Below are 13,899 nucleotides of genomic sequence, written 5' to 3' on the forward strand. Positions count from 1 at the left end.
TGTCTATGTGTCCCTCGTGTCCTTTTCTCGTACGGAAAAGGCGGATCTTCATATCCGGGGCTTGGGACAATTTGCGGCGCGAGGCGTTCGATTCCGTTCCATTTTGGACTTTTTCGGCGGAAGGGCAAGAAGGGAGAGGACACGGACAGGGTCATTTAGGCTGCGGATTCACACTCGCTCACCCTCACCTCACCTCACACACCTCATATCTACGGCGAGGGCCACTCACTCAACCCTGTACGACGTCTCCGTTTGCGAAGAACGTCCGACTCACCTTCACCTCACATTTGAGTTCTTGAGATCAGCAATCATCACCACCCCGAAACTACGAAGTAACATAGCCATGGCAGTACGACTCCTGCGGCGGATACCGCTCTATCTGGCCATCTTGGCTACAGCAGCCCTGCTTGTGTCTGCTGAAGAAGTGGAGGAAGAGCCGCCGTTCACATTGTTTGCGTACTCGTTATCTGCGCCATATATAGGTATGCAAATCATCAGTACTTGCAGAGCCAGGAGAGGCAAGGCGGAATGCTGATAGGATACTTTCGTTTCGGCAGAGGAGCAATTGCAAAACCGGTGGTGGGATTTTGGCGGCGACACCATCATGGAAGTCAACAACTACATCCGCCTAACCCCCGACCGCGGCTCCAAAGCTGGCTACCTTTGGGCCAAGCATCCCTTCACAACCAAATCCTGGATGACCGAGTTCGAGTTCAAAGTCCACAGTACCACATCCGGGCTGCACGGGGACGGATTCGCTTTCTGGTACACGTCCGAAAAAAACACTCGCGGCCCCGTGTTTGGGTCCAAGGACAAGTTCTCCGGGCTCGGCGTGTTCTTCGACACCTTCAACAACGGCCGGCACGCGCTACCCTTCCCACGGGTGAACGCCATGGTCGGCGACGGCAAGACAGCGTACGACTACAAGGACGGTGTGACGGGCCAGGTGGGCAGCTGCGAGCTGGATTTTAGGAACAAGGAGGATCCGACGTGGGCGAGGGTCAAGTATGTGCAAGAGACGAAGCGGCTGCAGGTGTGGTCGAATGCGGGGAATGCGGGGAGGAGGGATGAGGATTTCAAGCTGTGCTTTCAGGCGGATAACGTGGTGTTGCCGCCGTCGGGGTATATTGGGTTCTCGGCGCATACGGGAGGGGTGAGCGATAATCATGATATTATCAGTGTGAAGACGCAGGCTATCACTGTCGTAAGTATCCGTTCGTGTATGCCTTGCGTTTGCGAGGGAAGAAGGGGGAGTCTTCAGCTTGCGGAAATCACCGCCGTTGCAAGATGTTCCCTCTATCATCCCATCCTACAATTACCATAAACTAACCCCCCTCCTAATTACTCAGCGCACCAAACCCAACTCCGCCTCCTCCAATCAAGACACTGCCAAAGGCCCCTCCGCCGAAAAAGTCCCCACCTACTACGCCGACAGCAAAATGGACTCCACGAAAGCAACGAGTAAGAGCAGCAGCGGGTTCGTCGAGTTCCTCAAAGTCCTCTTTGGGCTCGCTGCGCTGGGCGCGGTGTGTACCGGCGCGTGGATGTATGCGCAACGGCAGCAGGAGCGGTCTTTCAAGCGGTTCTGAGGTGAAACACGAGACCTTCGTGTCGTGGACGGGGAAACCAAGGAGATGGGGATTAGTGGTAGTCGAATGAGGCGTAGGAGCAAGGTGGCACGGGTCCATCTTGAAACGGTAGAACGAGATCTGTGAATAGCGGCTGATTCGTCTAGAAGCTGTTCCCTCCGAGGGAAGAGGGAATATGGGCTATCGAAAATCACTCATAGGTTAGATTATTTCCCATCATATTTCATTCAACCCGAATTCCCATCATTGTACATCATTTGAATTCGCGTCCCCGTTTTCGTTGGTGGTTTTTGGCGTAGCCTCCAGAGCCATATCTTTTTGATGAACCCTTTACCTCTGAATCTCTGAGCCACCCTACTTCTGCTGTACAGAGCCCAACCCCAGCATTTCTCGTCATCGGGAAACCTGCAGAGCAGCTTAGTCATATAGTGCAGACAAACCTTTATCTGAACGATTGCCCCGCGTCCATCCCGGCCAACGCACTCAGTGCAGGCGCGGACGTTGGGAGATCGAACCCCAGATGCGTAAGATGAAATTTATTTTGTCTTTCGCGACTGCAATCCAAAAATGATGAACTTCGTATCACTCAGCTCACCTCGAGTTCGGGCGGTTTAACAATCCGCTCCATGAGATAAATAGTGTTCTGATCCCGGATTCCTTTGTTTTGCTTTCGCACGGAGGGATGAATGTTTCTCTGGGCGTAGGGGCTCTCTGGGTGTACCTAGACAAAGCGTCGAGCCTCGCCTTCTCCTTCCATTTTAAAGGAGAAATCTCAGCTGATATTTTCGACGATGTCCCTTGCTTTTGAAAAGTGCGTGATCTTACAACCCAGGGGCAATCGCGGATTTTCAACACCCGATGACCTGAAAACCCAGGGGCAGCAAGTCTACGCCACGCTCTCTCAACACGTTGCGCTTACGCGTTGTGGCAAGGAACGCGTGCATAAGCAACACGTCGCAAGAAGCGAACCGTTATTATTGGGGCCTGAACTCGAACGGAGGCGACATCCGGCTCTGCATGTTTTCCCTCGAGTCGCCTTCCGTCTCATTGCTTCTCGACAAGTATAACAAGACCCACCTTCTCTCATCTGCCCTGTCAATTTGTCAATTTCTTCTCCAGGATGTCTGTTCCCGCTCCCTCTAAGGCTCCGAAGTTGGACGCACAAACCAGTAACCCATCCGTAACCTCTCTCTTCATCTTCCCCTCTCGCTTGGCTTGGAAGATAGCCGCGCGAGATTCTCGCCGATGGTTCACGCGTGAAGGGCAGACAGGAACTATACACCATCATCCCAGAGCCTTTCTAACTTCACCAGCCCAAGGTAACTATCATAACCCACTCTCCGCCAATCTCAGCTCCCTCGTCTTTTCATGCTCTCGTTCTCCGGTTTTGCGATGTTATCTTCGACATCACTTGGGTATCGTCGCCCACGTAAAACGCGTGGGAATCCGACCGCTTGGGTCCGGAGGCAGTTGAGGGAGGGAGACGGGGAGCCCATATGCCCCGCCCCCTGCAGCATCGGCGATATGTCGGCGCGGGCTACGGGGCCCTGCTCATCACGCGTTCACTCGTGAAGAGGGTCGCGTGCGGTGCGGGGCAATGGTCGGCACGATTCGTCCAAGTGCATGAGTAGACCTTGGAGGAGATTGGCAATCTCGCCCCCTATCGCCCCAACCATCGTCTCCCACGTCTAGACTTCCCACCACTTCGTCAAACATCCTCCGTCGCACTGGGTAATCGCATTCACCACCAAATGCCAACCATCCCAATGTCGCCGACCCACGCGAACCTCCAAATCCACCCCCTCACCCGCCAGCACCACCCCCAAATCCCCCTCCTCGCGCACACAGTCCAGCACCACCTAACCCACACCCGCCACTCCCTCCAACACCTCCGTGCCGAATTCCTTCGTGGCGACTTTACGGAGGCCAATGCGCCGCACGGACGGAGGGTGTGGGTTTTGCTTGACAGTAGTGGGAGCCACGAGGGTGATGACGGTGATGGGCAAGTGGCAGGCATGGTCTGCATCGACCCCCTCGCCCCCTCCCTCCGCTCGACATGGGGCGTCCCCAAAACGGAGGAGGCGTGGATGCTCCATTCGCTCATGATCCAACCGGAATTGCAGGGTGGGGGTCGGGGTATTGGGGGTTGGTTTCTGGGGAGTGTTTTGGAACGGGTAAAAAGTGATGATGATGTATCCGCACGACCACGAACAAGACTTTTCCTGGACTGCTGGGCAGGCAACGCGTCCCTCCGTGCGTTCTACGAGCGGGCAGGATGGACGTTGTGGGGGATTTTCAGAGAAAGGGAGGGTGCGGAGGAGTGGGATGTGAGTGTTTATGGTACGTGGGTGTGATTCTGGGACATGCATATTTTACATTCCAAATGATGACTTTAGGGGGGATGTGTAATGTGCGGTAAATACATAGCGTATGTCACGAATAAGATAACCATAACGAGTTCGCCGGACTGAGGGGTGGGAACTATGTACATGCCGTGCCGATGGAGAGGCGAGGGGCTGGGCGTGCTTCCATTCATTCCGATGGCGAATTCCTCCAAGCATCATGCGGGGCCAGGTATCATGCGAAGCCTGCTATGTCATCGTCGTCCTCAGCCTGATCCTCGTCACTTTCACCGTCATGGCTCTCAATCTCCCCGTCACCGTCACCGCCGTTGGGACCGCCACCGTCAAGGTCCCACCCAGCAAACGGCCTTAGTCGTCCAACCGCCGCTCTGTTGTTTCGTATCAAGAGAATAGTAGATGCGGTGAGCTCCGATACCCAGCAATACCACACACACAAACGAACAACAAATATTTCTCACCTAAACCCCGCCATCCAATCCGCTTCCGGCACCTGCCCCGGTCCGTTGCCCAACTGAAACTGCCCCCGTCCCCTGCCCGCCGTCAGCCGCCCATCTCTTTCCTCATAATACCACTCGTCCTCCCAATCCCCCTCCTCATTCTCCTCCTCCTCCAACCCGTTGCCCGGATCTAGATCCCCGAGATCATCCCCATCCCCATCCCCATCCCCCCGTCGCAGTCGTCTTATCTGATCCGCGAGGGCCGCGAGCGCTGTCCTGAGACCGCCGCCGGCTGCGGTCACGGGGTTGGTGAAGTCGAGGGAGAGGCCCGTGGGTGCGCGGGAGGTGGTGCTTGGTGGAGGAAGCGGGTCGTGGGATTGGAGGTCGGTTGAGGCGAGCGTGCGGGGGAGGGCGGAGGTTATGTTTGGGAAGTCTGCGAAAGTCACACCGGGGGTGAGTATTGTGTGAGTGGGATGGCGGTGGGAGATGAAGATACGGGTTGGTGGAAGCATGACATACCCGAAATGAAAATATGCCTCGACAAATTCCTCGGCACCTCCCCTTCCCCAACCCCGCTCCCCCGCTCCCCGCCTTCCGCCAGCACAGATTTCACACCCTCCCTCAACCACGCCAACACCTCAGGGACCTTCCACATCGAATGCGCGCGCTCGACATACAATTCCACCTGTAACCGCAACGCCAAGGAGTCAGTCTCGTCGACGAAGAAGGGCGTGTCGGGGGTTACGCCGGCGACGCTGGAGCCGCATTTGTCGAGGAGGAGGGGGATGAGGGTTGGGAAGGTGCGGATGGCTGTGTGGAGGAGGGTTGTGCTTTCTGCGTGTAATGATGAAGAAGACGATTTGTGGTTTTTGGCCTCGACGGCCCATTTGGCGAGTGCGAGGCTGTACGCGTGGTTCGGATAGTCGAGCAGTCCCAGGGACTCTTGATAAGCGTCTACGAAGCGGAGGTACCATTCCTCCTCCTTCGCGTTCAGCGCATACGCGTCGATGCTGTACAGCGTTCCAAGCGGGTCGGCGTCAATATCGAGCGCCAGGAGGAACTTCGCAAACTCGAACGAGGTCCGCCAGCACCCGCGACGCGCGAGGTATCCGATATGTCTAAACAGGGCCAAATGGAACGCTCTATTCTCAAACCGCTGGTAGGGCAGCCGCGCGAGGCCCGTGGCGGCATTGAACATGGAATGAAACGCGCGTTCAAACGCATACAGCGCGCGTTCGACGAGTTCAGCGGCCATAGCGATATCCCCGCCGTGTTTTGCAATCTCGCTGAGCTGGAGGAGGGTGTCAATGTGGTACGGGTACATCTGCAGCAGGTTCTGAATGGTGTTTGGGTCGTGGGTGTTGACGCACTGGATGAAGACGTGCTGGATCTCCTGGTACGCGCGGGAATGGACGAAGGTGAAGTAGAGGGTGCCGTCGTCGGCGGTGGATTCGAGTTCCATGGTCAGGCCGAGTTTGTCGGGTTTGGGCCAGTGTTCGCGGGGGACGGCTAGGGCGGTGCGTTTGGCGCTGCGGATGTACTTTTTGCGCCGGATTTCGTCGTTGACGACCCGGGAGCCGAACATTTTACGCATTTCGGCATCGGCGTCGAGCCAGCGGGGGTCGATGGATAGGAGGTCGCGGCGGGCGGAGTCGGTGTTGTTGGGGTTAGTAGGTTCTGTGGATGTTGGCGTTAAGATGTCGCCGAACCTGGTTGAAATCGGGATTCGTCAGTCTTGTACTCATCGTCGACCGGCCTTCCCAGTCAGCATTGCCCTCTCCCGTTCGCAACGCAACTCACTTTTCATTCAACTCCCTCAGCGTCCGATCAATCTCATCCATCCCGTCCTCAACAGCCTTCCCCTTCCCCTTCCCCTTTCCTTCATTCTCCACCACGACCTCCTTCCCTCCACCCTTCCCCTTCTTCTTGTTCTTTTTCTTCTTCGATTTCCTCTTTGCTGCTGGCTTGCCTATCCGCTCCTCCTCCTCGTCATCCTCAGCGTCGTCTTCGTCATTGTCTTGCCCATTGACGGTGGCTGCTGCTGTTGTTGTGGCGGCCTTGAGTCCCTTTGCGGTATCTGAGTCTGCCCCCTCTTCGTCGCTTTCATCGCTATCAACGTCATCGCCACCCAACTGCCATGGAAGTGTTGACTGTTGTCAGCAACACATAAGAGATCACTCCTGAGAATCCTCCCCTCAACTCACCAAAGCAAACAAACTCTGCTGTCCACCCGCCGGATGCTGACTATCACCCTCTCCCTCCTCGTCGGTGGTGACTTCGTTGTCGGGGTTGAGGCTGTTGGTGTTCTGTTTCGGTTGGACGGCTAGCGGGACGAGACCGTCGCGTTCTCGCATGAGCTTGCGGTAGGCTCGGGACATCTTGAAGAGACGGGTTCTTGGAATGGGAGCGACTTGGGAGGGGTGCGCTGCTTATGAAACTGTGAGGGGAAGTGGCTGTTGTGGCTGGGTTGAGTTCCGGATATGTGGATAATAATGCGTTTGTTTGCGAGAGTTGCGAGGGTCGCAATTGCGAAAACAACGTCGGACTTGGCCACCAGCGCCCGCCGCCTCTTCTTCTTCCGTGGCTGTCCAACAAGCCAACCAACAAACAAACCGCAACCATACTCTACTATGATACTATGATGTTCATCAACGCAGCTGGGAACTGGCTCAATGTCAATGTCCTTCACCGAAAGTTTGATTTGAAGGTCAACTGATTCAAGTCTCTATATCTATCCCATCATACTGTTCCTTGAACTGGGCTTCCTTCTACCTCGATTCGAATGATTACGCTTGTTTCTTCCCGCATCTCGACTATAAGCGCCTAGTAATCCTGCGATAGCCCCTTCCTTTCTCCTTGAGCGCTTTCTTGACAGAATGTCCGCACTCTCAACGGCTCCTGTCTCATCTCGGGGACGGGGGGACTTTCTGTGGATGTCGATTTCAGGTGGTCCTTGCTTATGAGCGCGTGAAGGTGCCCCTCTCTTTTCCCTTCCGCTTCGTAGGACGTCCGCTGGTACACTACCATTCATGGTATTGTAGGACTTCGGACAAGACCAGGCACGTCTAAGCGACTCAGGACAATTGATCGAGAAAAGAGTAGAACGCCTTAGCGTATCTGGACTCTAAATATCTCTGTCGCATCTGTGCAAGACGATTACGACATGGTTGGGAGGTAGCGCCCTAAGCTTCTAACAATGACAATTTCGCGCTCCATTCGCTTGTGAGGTAGGTGGATAGCTGGACACGTGTGGTATTCCCCATCTTCGCCAGGGCTGAGTGCTGGAGCGTGATGCCTGTAAATGCCCTGTCCTTTGCCCCATTCCGACATCCCGGGAGGTAACTGGAGAAGTGACGTACTGAGACGGCGTGCATGTACAGGATAGGTGCAGGAGCGGCATAGCCCGATCCCAGGCAGCGTTCCCATATGTGTATAGTGTGCATGCGAGGCACATTACAGTGTGTCCGAGAGCTTTGGCGAGGGAGACGCGTGATGCTGCTGCTTCTCTTCCGTCCCCTTGCGAATGCGAAGTCCCTTTTTGGTGTTGTGAAAGGCATTCCCACGTTGGTAGATCTAACGCCACCAGCAACTGGCGCTCAGCTGATGAACAACCTCAGCTCAGACAGATACCCTGCACCCCCGTGGGTATAGATAAGAAGTACTCCTACGCAGTCCTCGTCGCAAAGTGCAGTCCCAACGCTCTTCCAGGAACCGCACCAGAATGCTGGCGGACCCGGCTGTCCTGCCCCCAGGCTCAGCAACAGCGGCGGCGGCTGCGGCCATCCAGCAGCAGCAGCACAGCAAAGATCACAGCAAAGAAGCTCCTCCTCCAAGCCGCAGAGGCGTATCAGAAGCTGCCCAAGGCGAACGAGCCGTCCGTCGCCAGCAACGCGGGCGCTTCCTCGCCTTTGTCGAAGAAGAGACTAGCAAACACATGGAAAAGCGAGTCCGGAATCTGGTCAATGACGAGCTCGTCCGGCGATGCGGCGCCGCCCTCCTTGTCTCCGCAACCCATGCCATGGCCATTGACACACTCTGGCAGCACGTCGACACCGCCAACGATCTCGCAGAGACGCAGGACAATCTTCTTGCACAGGCTGTCGAGTTCGTGAGAAGTTACGTCAAGAATGCTATCCTGGACAAGTTATCCTGGTCGGACGAGGCTACGCGATTGCAGGAACAGGAAGCGCTCGTCCATCGTGATGTGAGCGCTCTGATTGAGCGACAGATGCGGTCCATGGACATCCATCGGTTTTTCAAGTCTAGGGAGTTGGTCGTCATTGAATATGAGAAGGAGCTGTGGAGGTTTGAGATGTCGACAAAGGAGCCCCCTGAGATGATGTTGGAACCGGGGATTCCCGCGGAGTGCCTCGATACGCCTGGGAAAGCGCAGGTTGTCGTAACGGAAGAGCACATCACGTTGGAAGTGACGCTTGACGAGACTCAGCAGGGTGGTGAGGAGAAAATGGTCGAGAAATCTGCCGCCGACACCGCAGCAGCTGAAGAAGAACCGAAAAAGAAACCCAAGAAATCGAAAAAGAAAATGGCAAAGCTCAGAAAAAGGATGCTTAAATTCAGCGAACGCGTCCTCCAAAAAGCCATCGTCGTCACCGAAGACTACTGCAAAGTTGCCCGCTGCGTCCAACAGATCCAGGTCGAAGCCGCCAAACACACCGAAGAAGGTCAATTCGTCGGATCACCCCTGCTAGGCGTCGAACGCCCCGACGAACTCTCCACAATGACCTGCACCATCCTTGGCATGGAGTTCCGCAAACTCTACCAAACCTTCGAACCCTCCCAACGCGTCCAACAAGACCGCAAAAGAGTCCAAGAAAATATGCAGTTCATCGTCGACAGAGCCTACCGCGGCCACGTCAAGATACACGTGGAGCTCTTCGGCTCCTCAATCAACAATCTCGGCTTCTCAACCTCCGACGTCGATATCTGTCTCCGCATCCCGCAGTCCCACGGGTTGGATGAGGACGAGTTTGCGCGACTCACCAACATGTTCCGTCTTGCGAATATCCTGAGGAGGTTTGGGATGCAAGATGTGCGGCCGGTCGCGTCGGCTAGGGTGCCGATCTGCAAGTTTGTGCATCCGGAGACGGGGTTGCAGTGTGATGCGAATTTTGGGAATGAGTTGGGGGTTAAGAATTCATTGCTTTTGAGGACGTATACGTTGATTGATCCGAGGGTTAGGCCTTTGGTTATGTTGGTGAAGAATTGGGCGAAGAATAGGGATCTTAATGATGCTGCTGATGGAGGTATGGATCGGAATTCCCATCTTCTTGTGGCTGTTGTCATCTCACTTTCCTTGGGCTCACTCAAAAGTAACACCACCATTTCACGCATTTCACAGGAACGATCACCTCCTACGCCTACTCGCTGATGGTCCTCAACTTTCTTCAAATCCGCGGCATCATCCCGTCGTTGCAAGAGCTTTACGAGGATCCTGTCCGCCAGACTCTCGAAGTTCTTCTACCCATCCCGGTCCCACGCATGCGCCGCAGAAGGGGTGGGAACGACCAGAAGAAGAAACAGCAGGGCAATGGACTTGCCGCGGCGGAAGAAAAGGAAAAGCACAAAGGAGCGAAGCCGGTGGATGATGGGAAGAAGGCTGGTGATGACAAAGAAAACGAATCCGACGACGAAGAAGAGGCCAGTGACGACGACGCATCGGAACCCGAAACCGGAGACACCACCACCCTGCCCCCCAAACGCCGCTTCACCGTCGACGTCTCCTTCATCTCCACCCCCACGCACCCCTCCCTTGCCCCCTACCATGCGCACTCCAAAACCCTCACCCCGCACGACATCTGGTGCGGCCCCTCCGGAATCGCCGCCCTGTTCCACGCCTTCATGACCTACTACGCCTGGGACTACCGCTTCCGCCACGACCAGGTCGTCTCAGTGCGCACCGCCCGCGTTATGAGGGAACTCACACCGGAATTGATGGGGACGTGTCGGAAGAGTATGGGCATGGCGCTGGTGGTTGAGGACCCGTTTCAGTTGGATCGGAATTGTACGGGGAGCTTGAAACATCCCGGGGTGCTGGTGAGGGAGATGAGGAGGGCGTTGATGATTATGGGGCGGGTTGCTGCTGGCGCCGCGGAAGAACCTATCATCAAAACCCCCGCTGTTGTCAAGTCTACACCGATGACACCCACCGAGCTAATGGAATCCCACCCCCGCCTCCTGAACATGCAACCCCTCGGCGTCGCGACCGCCGTCCGCACCCTGATGGAAGAGACCGCGTACGTGCTGCAGAAGAAGGAGGATGCGGCGGCCGCGGGGTTGGAGTACGCGCATCGGGCGAGTCGGAATACCGTATTCCGCCCTGTTATTGCCGATGGTGGTGCGGATGGGGGTGGCCTTAGAGGCGGACGGGGCGGCTATCGGGGCCGGGGAGGGTTTGGGGGGCGAGGCGGTGGGTTGGCGCATGGACCGCCGTCTGGCGGTTATGGGAATGGGAATGCGCGACAACAGCAATCGCCGCCGATGGCGAATGCGTTCCCGCCGTTACCGGATGTGAAACGTGCGCCTGGGACTGGGAATGCGAGTGCGAGGATGGATACCGGGCGGGGGAGGAACACTGGAAGTGGTGGCAGAGGGTATCACAGCGCCGGTGGAAGAGGCGGCGGACGAAGCGGAGCGACACATACCCAACCGCACACTCAACAACACACCACCCGTCCGGGACCGGCCTCAGTCGCGCAACCGACTGGGAAGGCCCAACAACAACAACCGAAAAACAATATACCCTCACGCGCTGCTTCGCAGTCCAACATCCCCACCGCTACCACCTCAACAACAAAACCGACACCGTCAACGTCAGCGACGGCACCTAAACCGACATTCCCCCGAAAACCGATGAAGCATACATCTGCGCTTGGGACACCCGGCGTAGGCAAAGCTAAACTCACGAACAATACGAACGTGAACGCGGCGAAAGCGGTCGGGATTGGGAAAGCTGTCGGGAAGAGGGGTGAGGATAAGGGTGTTGTTGTTCCGCGATGAAACTGTGGGAACTATGGGGGTGGGTGGGGTGGTTTGAATAGCGGAGGGGAGTGAGGAGATTTGCTCTCGCCTCACTCTGTTGCGAAACCGGGTGTCGAGATTGGATTGGGGATGTAAATATGGTTCCGATTGTGTGTTGAGATGTTTTCTTCTGGCTCCTTTCTTTTAGAGAACGATGGGGCCGTTTGTGGTTGTTTGGGGTTGGGTTCTGTATATACTTGTTTGTGTTGCGAAGAAATCGAATCTAGAGATCGGTGTATATGACTTGACGAGCCTGTCTAATGGTAACGGAATAGAGATTCGCTTTTGCCTATCCCAGTGGCTGCCTATGCTCTGGAGTAGCGGGGACATAGGGTATATGAAAGGGGTCGGGGTACGCTCTTGTTGCTCAGTCTGTGTCGTTCTCATGCGTCATGCGCGGGTAGTGAGGGGTGAACACAATCCATATCTATGTCTAATATCTACGGGCGACTCGAGGAGGTGTGGGGCCTTCTGTCTGCCTACCGGCGACCGGAATGCGAGAGGTGCGGCCACGCGTGGCTACCGGTGCACACATTGACCAGATTCTCGCTTCCCACCGGCTTTCCTCGCTTCAGAGCTGTTCGTGATTCCTGTGGATGGGTATCGCCTCGCTCTATCGGCGTGCATTCCCATGTGCTGCTGACGAGATCCCGGTGGGCCCGAGTTGCCCTGGGTGTGGGGTCTCGAGATTGCCGCCACCCCACCGTTTTCCGGCTGAACCTGCCGTGGATGTCGGCGGTGCGCCCTTCAATGCGACGGTTTTCTCAACGTGCGGATTCCACGAAGGGAAGGGTGTCCCCGCGGTTACGTCAGCCCGTGTCTAGAATTCTCCATTGCTATGCGCGCAATCCACACCTGTGCGTAGTCTCCCAAACTTTGCATCGCCGCATCGCCTGCCTAGTTCGGAGTCTCCACTACCACCCTCGCACGGACAACCCCAGCTCCCCTCTCGAGTTTACGTGAGTATCTCGACAAGCGTAGCAAGATGGGCCTCCAGCCGATCGAACCGGGCATCGACATGGGCGCGGAGGTCGGCGATCTGGGCGTCGATGTGGTCTTTCAGAGCTATTGTAAGTTTGTCTAATTCTGGTTCTCCTTTCGAGTCCGGGGGGCGGGTTCTTTCGCTATGCTGCTGTTGCTGGTTATTTGATGTTGGAGCGGACGCAGCATCGCCCTCAGAGGGCGAGAGTGTGGATGTGACCGGAACCATGGGAAGATCCGCGCTTTCCACCTCTTCGCCCGGTTCGGTTGGTAATGCCGGTGTAGCACCACCAACCCTCATCCCACCCAACTGTGCCATCAACCCCCACACCCCCGCATTCTCCCGTCGGTCCTGCATCATATTCCCCAGTATCTGCGGTGTGAGATTCAAGTTCATCAATCCGGGGAGTATACTCGACTGTTGTTGTTGTTGTTGTTGTTGTTGTTCGACTTGGGTTAGAAGATGCATGGCGGATGGGGATATGGGGACGTCAAGGGAGTGGAGGAGGGTGCGGACGCGGGGGAGGTTTAGGGAGGTGTTCTGCTGTGGTGGATGAATGAGATGGAGTAAGAGATGGATGAGGAGAGTGGATAGAGGGGTGGTGCACACATACCATTCCAGCATCGAGTAAACCCGCCATTGCGGTCATGGATGACGGTTCATGCAATCCGGGATCGTGCTCACAGGCCATGTCGATGCTCCATAGTCGTAACCACGTCTTCTGCTCTTTTGGGAGTAAGAACTAGAACCAAACATTACGATGATCAGAGATCCGCTTTTGCCACGATCCCTCAGAAATGTCTGGTGAGGGGAGTATTGCCCCTTTGGCGCAATGTGGCTCGCTCCGCTCGCCCTCGCTTCGCTCACGGCAGTACAACACAATCGCTCACTTCGCTCGCGGCCAGACACCCTGCACAATACTACCTTTATATCACACCCCTCCACACACCCCCTCGACCCATCCACTATCAATTCATGAATATACGCCATCCACTCCTCCCCACCCACGTTTACATCCACCGCGTCAACGACCTCCGCCGTCCCACAATATTCGTCAGCGTGATACACCTCCGTATTCTTTGCAGTGGACACGATGCGCAGCCGCGTCCATGTTGTTGACGTCGTGATATTCGGTGGGTGGAAGGAGAGGTGGAGGGTGGGTGGGGACGGTGATGCTTCAGGGGGTGATCTGAAAAGCGTGGAAGGTGAGGTTTGAAGATAGTGTGGGGAGACAGGTGGGTTGGTTGGGGTGAGAAGGGTGGCCAGGTGGATGTGGATGTTGGATTGGAGGCTTGCGAGCTCATCGGGAGTGGACGGCCAGGAACAGGATGCGAGGGCTGAGAGGAGTGGGAGTTGAGGTGGTCCCGCCATTGTCTGAGGAGGAAAGCGCTGTATGAGTGAATATGTGTGCCAAAACAGGAAAAAAGGAAGGAGGGGAAAAGCGGGAAGAGCGCCGAGTGACTTTGCGCGTGAGTCACCGTGAGTCACCG

General features: G+C 56.0%; 5 protein-coding genes across 5 annotated transcripts; 3 read left to right on the forward strand and 2 right to left on the reverse strand.

Annotated features, from left to right (window-relative positions):
• The first annotated feature begins 249 nt into the window (after positions 1 to 249).
• Positions 250 to 1,331, forward strand: EV422DRAFT_324459 (putative lectin family integral membrane protein). Its single transcript, XM_053066303.1, has 2 exons — positions 250 to 482; positions 558 to 1,331. The coding sequence occupies exons 1-2, from the start codon at positions 344 to 346 to the stop codon at positions 1,322 to 1,324; spliced, it is 906 nt and encodes a 301-aa protein (XP_052928425.1). The 5' UTR covers positions 250 to 343; the 3' UTR covers positions 1,325 to 1,331.
• A 1,871-nt stretch (positions 1,332 to 3,202) lies between these two features.
• EV422DRAFT_324514 (acyl-CoA N-acyltransferase) lies at positions 3,203 to 4,397 on the forward strand. Its single transcript, XM_053066305.1, has 2 exons — positions 3,203 to 3,929; positions 4,017 to 4,397. The coding sequence occupies exons 1-2, from the start codon at positions 3,341 to 3,343 to the stop codon at positions 4,058 to 4,060; spliced, it is 633 nt and encodes a 210-aa protein (XP_052928426.1). The 5' UTR covers positions 3,203 to 3,340; the 3' UTR covers positions 4,061 to 4,397.
• A 140-nt stretch (positions 4,398 to 4,537) lies between these two features.
• Positions 4,538 to 6,912, reverse strand: EV422DRAFT_324528 (transcriptional repressor TCF25-domain-containing protein). The gene is made up of 3 exons (XM_053066306.1): positions 6,594 to 6,912; positions 6,190 to 6,521; positions 4,538 to 6,098 (listed from the first exon to the last, which is right to left on the reverse strand). The coding sequence occupies exons 1-3, from the start codon at positions 6,765 to 6,767 to the stop codon at positions 4,832 to 4,834; spliced, it is 1,773 nt and encodes a 590-aa protein (XP_052928427.1). The 5' UTR covers positions 6,768 to 6,912; the 3' UTR covers positions 4,538 to 4,831.
• A 2,236-nt stretch (positions 6,913 to 9,148) lies between these two features.
• On the forward strand, positions 9,149 to 9,831 carry EV422DRAFT_493059 (uncharacterized protein; the record flags this gene model as incomplete). The annotated part of the gene is made up of 2 exons (XM_053067645.1): positions 9,149 to 9,653; positions 9,749 to 9,831. Coding segments are annotated over 2 exons (588 nt in total), but the record flags the coding sequence as incomplete, so codon positions are not given.
• Positions 9,832 to 12,687: 2,856 nt separating this feature from the next.
• EV422DRAFT_324608 (uncharacterized protein) lies at positions 12,688 to 13,899 on the reverse strand. Its single transcript, XM_053066308.1, has 2 exons — positions 13,023 to 13,899; positions 12,688 to 12,952 (listed from the first exon to the last, which is right to left on the reverse strand). The coding sequence occupies exon 1, from the start codon at positions 13,778 to 13,780 to the stop codon at positions 13,055 to 13,057; it is 726 nt and encodes a 241-aa protein (XP_052928429.1). The 5' UTR covers positions 13,781 to 13,899; the 3' UTR covers positions 12,688 to 12,952; positions 13,023 to 13,054.

Source organism: Fimicolochytrium jonesii (assembly GCF_025526975.1).
Source record: "Fimicolochytrium jonesii strain JEL569 chromosome Unknown EV422scaffold_4, whole genome shotgun sequence".
In the NCBI taxonomy this organism is placed as follows: Eukaryota; Fungi; Chytridiomycota; class Chytridiomycetes; order Spizellomycetales; family Powellomycetaceae; genus Fimicolochytrium; species Fimicolochytrium jonesii.

Coding starts and splice junctions, on each gene's coding strand:
- EV422DRAFT_324459 (XM_053066303.1), top strand. CDS start 344: ATGGCAGTACGACTCCTGCGGCGGATACCGCTCTATCTGGCCATCTTG. Junction 483..557: donor GTTATCTGCGCCATATATAG/GTATGCAAATCA, acceptor TCGTTTCGGCAG/AGGAGCAATTGCAAAACCGG.
- EV422DRAFT_324514 (XM_053066305.1), top strand. CDS start 3,341: ATGCCAACCATCCCAATGTCGCCGACCCACGCGAACCTCCAAATCCAC. Junction 3,930..4,016: donor GTGGGATGTGAGTGTTTATG/GTACGTGGGTGT, acceptor GTAAATACATAG/CGTATGTCACGAATAAGATA.
- EV422DRAFT_324528 (XM_053066306.1), bottom strand. CDS start 6,767: ATGTCCCGAGCCTACCGCAAGCTCATGCGAGAACGCGACGGTCTCGTC. Junction 6,522..6,593: donor AGCAGAGTTTGTTTGCTTTG/GTGAGTTGAGGG, acceptor CTTCCATGGCAG/TTGGGTGGCGATGACGTTGA. Junction 6,099..6,189: donor CTGAGGGAGTTGAATGAAAA/GTGAGTTGCGTT, acceptor GATTTCAACCAG/GTTCGGCGACATCTTAACGC.
- EV422DRAFT_324608 (XM_053066308.1), bottom strand. CDS start 13,780: ATGGCGGGACCACCTCAACTCCCACTCCTCTCAGCCCTCGCATCCTGT.